Genomic DNA, 5,938 nt, shown 5'->3' with positions numbered 1-5,938 from the left:
GGCTAATGTTTTGATTTATTGTAGAGATGAGGTCTCACCAAGTTGCCCAGGCAGGTCTCGAACCTGCGGGCTCAGACAATCCACTCACCTCAGTCTTCCAAGGTGTGGAATTCAGGCTGAGCCACCGAGCCCGGCTTATTTTTAGTGACTTTCTAATTATTCTTCTTCAGTTTCAAAATTCTACCAATTTCTCCATATTCTACAATCATGTTACAAACAGACGGTTAGAGCCTCAGAATTGCGTTTTCTAAATCAAGCCTGTTCTTAACAAGGGTTTTATCTTGTAATTTTAATCATTCTAAATGCTGTTTGGCAAGCGTTTTCATCAACTTCAGTTGTATTTGACCAACAGACCTAAATTCCAATAATCTAATAAGAAACAACTCTTCAATCAACAAGTTAGAAGTGCTTTAATAGAGCAGAAGAGTGCGATAGATGAAAAAGACTATCAATCCCCTCCAATTGAAACTTAGGGTCTTTGTCAACCACATTCTCATATGGGCAGAGTCTGTACTGTTTCTTTGCCTCTGGTGTGCTTGCTTTGATATGGCGTATTTCCTTTATATATCACTATGATAGCATTTATGTAGACTTTTTTTTTAAGGGAGGTAGGAGGATCGTGAAGTTTTTTTAAAGGGTATGGAGTATATGTCCCAGCACCTTGATTATGTACAACAAATATAGTCTATGATACTAATTCCTCTTATAGATGTGAAGACTGAGGCTCAGAAGCTATGGGCATGCTCAAAGTCATACATGGGATTAAAGGCAGAAATTTAATCCCAAATCTCCTGTACTGGACTCTGTGTGTTCTATTCATTTAGCCTTGAACTTTCACCACTTGAAAAGTAGGAATTTTCCATCTCTTTAAGTGCCCCTCATATTTGCTACAGGAAATACATCAACAAATGACTAGATACTTACTGGAGGCATCTTCTTTTAGGCTCTCATTATCCTCAGATTTTGACAGTCTTCGTTTGGAAACCATATTGACCAAATTATTATGTACTGAACTTACTTCCTAGAGCAAAATCAGAGAATAGAAGTTACCCTCTAGAAACTAAATTCTGGCTGGACCCAGTGGCTCAGCCTATAATCCCAGCACTTTGGGAGGCCGAGGCGAGTGGACTGCCTGAGCCCACGGGTTTGAGACCCGCCTGGGCAACTTGACGAGACCACGTCTCTACAATAAATAAAAAATTAGCCGAACGTGGTAGCATGCGCCTGTAGCTCCGGCTACTTGGAAGGCTGAGGCGGAAGGATCACCAGAGCCCAGCAGGTCGAGGCTGCGGTGGCCAGGAGCATGCCACTACACTCGTCTGGGTGACAGAGTGAAACTCCAACTCAAAAAAAACTAAATTCTGAGAAGTTAAAGCTGTAGTTCAAAGGAAACTGAAGGGTTGTAGTCTTCATAGTAATTCTATCTAAGTCCAGGTGCAATGCAAATTTCAACTCCCATATCTGGTCAATACTCCTCTCCTTTCAAGACTTGTTTCCTTGCCCCTTTAGGCAGACCACTTCCCTGTTGTTGAATGATAAAACCCATAGTGCTCCATCTGAGATTCAAGACCCTTCATCATCTAGCCTCAATCTTCTTGTCCTTTAACTCATTATTTCAATACCATATATTAGGGACTGTGCTAGATGCTGGGGTTGCAATTGCGAACAAGACAGACATGGTCCCTGTCCTCTGGGAGTTTACAGTATGGAAATAAAGAATTTTAATTTGTGTAAGAGCTATAAAAGTACAGGATGTTATGAGGGCTTATAAGGAAATTTAGTCTAGTTGAAGTGGAGGTAGTGAAGAAAAGCAGGAACAATCTCTTAGGGACAATCTTCCTAGAAAGTGATTTTTCAGCAGAAACTCAAGGGCTGAAATAGATGTTAGCAGTACAAAAGGCATGAGAAGAGTAGTCCAGGCAGAGAAAAACAACACTGAAACAAAAAGGAGCTTGTAGAATTAGAAATGAGACTGGAGAGGAAGGGGAGGGCCTGAAACACATGGCCTTTTAATTTAACTTGTAAACCAGAACCTTCCCGGTCTCAGTGCTTTTTCACAAAGAGGTTCTCATTTGAAGCACTCTTATATGCTTGGAAATTCCTACTCATCCTTAAAGATTCAGTCAAAAGTCGTCTTTGTTAAAAAGTGCTCCTCTTATGCCTAATTGAGTTTGCTACTCCAGCTTTCCAGCTCCACAGAGTTTATCTAGGAGCCCTAAGCACTGCATACTAGACTGTGGGCTCTTTTTGTTGAGTAGGAGTCTCACTCTGTCGCCCAAGCTGCAGTGCAGTGGCATGCTCATGGCCATCACAGTTTCAACCTGCTGGGTTCAGGTGATCCTTCAGTCTTAGCCTTCCAAGTAGCGGAACCACAGGTGCGCGCCACCACACACAGCTAATTTTTTGATTTATTGTAGAGACGAGGTCTGGCCAAGTTGCCCAGGTTGGTCTCAAATCCCTGGGCTCAGGCAATCCTGTAGCCTCCGCCTCTCAAAGTGCTGGGATTACAGGCGTGAACCGCTGCAACTTAGTTGACTGTAGGCTCTTTGAAAGTAGGCACCCAGTCTCATCTCAGTGTCCCTAATGCCCAGCGCAGTCCTCAGCATAAAATTTCTGAGAATATTCTCTAAGTGAGAATTACTAGAAGAGCAGGTAAAACAGTAATAACTCACAAGATCAGTTTTAAGTGCTTTATACTTAATAATTCATTATTTCTTACAAAGCTTTTTGGAGGAAGGTACTGTTACTATTTTTATAATCTGTGGCAGATAATTCGAAATAATAATTACATTAATATACACAATATAACTACATATTATACCATAAATATAATAACCATATGTAATCATTATGAATATAATAATAATGACACTTTTTACTTTGGAGGCAGGGTATCACTATGTTGCCTAGGTTGGAGTACAGTGGCACAATCCTGGCTCACGCAGTCACAACCTCCTGGATTTAAGCAATCCTCCTCCTATCTCAGCCTCCCAAGTAGCTGGGACTACAGGTGTGCCCTACCACACGTGGCTACTTTTTTTTTTTTTTAGTCAAAATCTCACCCTGTCACTCAGGCTGGAGTGCAGTGGCACGCTCACAGTCACTGCAGCCCGACTTGCCAGGCTCAGACAATCCTTCTGCTTCAGCCTTCCAAGTGGCTGGAACTACAGGCGCGCACCACCACGCCTGGCCCCAATTTTTTGATTTATTGGAGAGATCAGGTCTCACCAAGTTGCCCAGTCTGGTCTCGAACCCCTGGACTCAGGTAATTCTCTCGCCTCGGCCTCTCAAAGAGCTGGGATTACAGGCTCGAGCCACCGCGCGAGACTTTTTTTTTTTTTTTTTTTTTTAATTTTTGTAGAGATGAGGTCTCACTGTTGCTTAGGCTGGACTCAAACTTCTGGGCTCAAGCAATCCTCCTGCCTTGGCCTCCCAAACTGCTGGCATTACAGGTGTGAGCCACAGCACCTGGCCTATAAATGTCTTCTAATGATAGTTAACGTTTACAATGTACCAGACACCGTGCTAAACTTTTTTTAAAAATTAAGAGATTGGATCTCACTCTGTTTCCAGGCTGGAGTGCAGTACTGAGATCATAGCTCATTTAAGCCTTGAACTCCTGGGCTCCAGCGATCCTCCCGTCTCAGCTTCTCAAATGTGGTAAGCTTTTCCTTTATCTGTCGCCTTGTTTAACACGTATAACCATTACAGCCATTTTTCAAATGGAAAAAGTAAGGCAATACAGGACCGTCTACCTTCAGGCCACCCGTCTTTAACACGTGAGATACCTTCTGGCTTCCAGAGAAGCCTAAAAGACGTGAGATGAGGTCGACTGCCTGGACTATAAGGTCATAGAGAAGGGGGTGGGGGTTAAAAGCCCTTCTCGTTTCGCTATTTTAACAACGCAAGGAGATACCTGGAGGGTTATCCCACGATAAGGCAGATGAGAAAGTCGAGGCTCGGGGTGCGGAGCCCCAGAAGTAAAGGCCGTGCTCGGCCTGGGCCCAGAAAGACTAGGCCGCCAGGCGCGCGGGGTTACGAGAGACGACGACTGCCGCTTCACTCACCCGCCGAGAAGCTGTCGCCGCCCCTTCGTTTTCGACTTTCCCGCCCGGCGCGTCGCTGTTCTGACGCCACCGACGCGCGCCGCGGCGTAACGTAACACTTCCGCGCCGGAAGTGAGCGGCCGGGTGGCCCAGCTGGAGGCTGTGCGCGAGGCTCCAGTTCGAGGCTGCAGCCAAGTCCTGGACCGGCCGGGCTGAGCGACGCGAGAAGGCCCAGAGGCGAACTCGAAGAGTAACACCTGCGCCCCAGTGAAGGGAAGCCCGGCTGGGAGCCTGCTATCAGTGAAGATGTCAGGGCCAGAGCTGCTGCTGGACTCCAACATCCGCCTCTGGGTGGTCCTACCCATCGTTATCATCACTTTCTTCGTGGGCATGATCCGCCACTACGTGTCCATTCTGCTGCAGAGCGACAAGAAGCTCACCCAGGAGCAAGTGTCTGACAGGTCAGTGCCCTCCCTTCTCCGGCGACCTTACTCCCCGTGACCTTGGGCAAGGAAGTTGCAGGCTTTATGTCAGTTTGCTTGGGCTCACATCGCGCTGGCAGGGTGACCGTAGCCGTTACCTCTGTGTTTCACTTCTGTCGTCTGTAAAATGGAGATAACAGTACCTGTCCCATAGATCAGGCGTCGATATCAAGTTAGATGATGTCTATAAAGTTTCTAACAGGGTCTGGGACGTATTAAGTGCTAAAAAAAAAACCAAAAAAAACCTAAACAAAACAAAAAGAAAAACATTGCTATTAATGTGGTTATGTTAGTCGCCAACCCTCGGTGGACTCACCTGTGAACTATCCCTTCCTACCTATTCGTTGGGAAACGTGTCTACTGAGCTTCCGGTGCTTTTAGTCCTTGTAACATCCAGTCAGATGAGTGTGATAATCCTCTTGGTACCAGATTACTGCTACAGTGGTCAGCTGAGATGCTAAGTAACAAAGCACATTGCACACTGTAAAACTGCCATTAAAGATGAGAGGAGTTATAGTTATCATTTCCCCTCCCTAGAGTGGATGCAGCTTCTTCACGTGCTTCATTACAGTATTTATCTGCGGAGACAGGAATTTGGGATGATTTTAGGTCATATCTAAATATGTGCACCTCCATATTAAAGTAAGTGACAATTTTCAATCAGTTGTTCTGACTATTTTCCTTTCTTTTTCTTTTTCTTTTTTTTTTTTTGAGTCGGAGTCTCACTCTGTCGTCCAGACTGGAGTGCAGTGGCCGCTCCCGGCAACCGCAGCCTCAACCTGCTTGGCTCTGGCAATCCTTCCGCCTCAGCCTTCCAAGTAGCTGGAACTACAGGCGCGCGCTACCTTGCCCAGCTAATTTTTTAATTTATTGTCGAGATGAGGTCTCGCCAAGTTGCCCAGGCGGGTCTTGAACCCGCAGGCTCAGGCAATCCACTCACCTCAGCCTCCCAAAGTGCTGGGATTACAGACTGAGCCACCGAGCCCAGCTTGTTCTATTTTCAGGGACCATCACAGGTAGATGCTACTGTATCTTTAACACCTCCCTCTCACTTATTAATCTCTCATTTTAACAAGAGAGAGCTGGAGTCTCTTGTTGGAGTCTCAGGTGTGGAACACTCCACAAGTGACAGTATCTAGTTAAAATTTAATATTACTCATTTGTTTCTATTGTATTTAATAGTTAACTTTGAGCCAGGCTTGGTGGCTCAGCCTGTAATCCCGCGCCTTTGGGAGGCTGAGGCGAGTGGATTGCCTGAGCCCGCGGGTTCGTGACCTGCCTGGGCAGCGAGACCTCATCTCTACAATAAATAAAAAAACCAGCCGGGCATGGTAGTGCATGCCTGTAATTCCGGCTACTCGGAAGGCTGAGGCGGAAGGATCGCTGGAGCCCAGCGGGTTGAGGCTGCGG

General features: G+C 45.9%; 2 protein-coding genes across 3 annotated transcripts in view; one reads left to right on the top strand and one right to left on the bottom strand.

Moving 5' to 3' along the window:
* FANCD2 (Fanconi anemia complementation group D2) overlaps window positions 1–4,154 on the bottom strand; it is a 67,605-nt gene extending 63,451 nt beyond the window's left edge. The window contains 2 exon segments of the mRNA XM_008064741.2: window positions 925–1,021; window positions 4,072–4,154. Coding sequence (XP_008062932.1) covers window positions 925–988 — 64 coding nt within the window. The 5' untranslated portion in view covers window positions 989–1,021; window positions 4,072–4,154.
* A 9-nt stretch (window positions 4,155–4,163) lies between these two features.
* The window catches only part of EMC3 (ER membrane protein complex subunit 3), a 20,945-nt gene continuing 19,170 nt past the window's right edge, over window positions 4,164–5,938 (top strand). For both annotated transcript variants that reach the window (XM_021715869.1, XM_008064736.1), the window contains exon 1: window positions 4,164–4,507. In XM_021715869.1, coding sequence (XP_021571544.1) covers window positions 4,353–4,507 — 155 coding nt within the window. In that variant the 5' untranslated portion in view covers window positions 4,164–4,352. The remainder of the gene's footprint in view (window positions 4,508–5,938) is intronic.

Source organism: Carlito syrichta, unplaced genomic scaffold (genome assembly GCF_000164805.1).
Source record: "Carlito syrichta isolate Samal-C Ts95f unplaced genomic scaffold, Tarsius_syrichta-2.0.1 Scaffold307981, whole genome shotgun sequence".
NCBI classification, from domain to species: domain Eukaryota; kingdom Metazoa; phylum Chordata; class Mammalia; order Primates; family Tarsiidae; genus Carlito; species Carlito syrichta.
The sequence above is the reverse complement of the archived record's forward strand: the minus strand, read 5'-3'. Positions and strand labels throughout refer to the sequence as shown.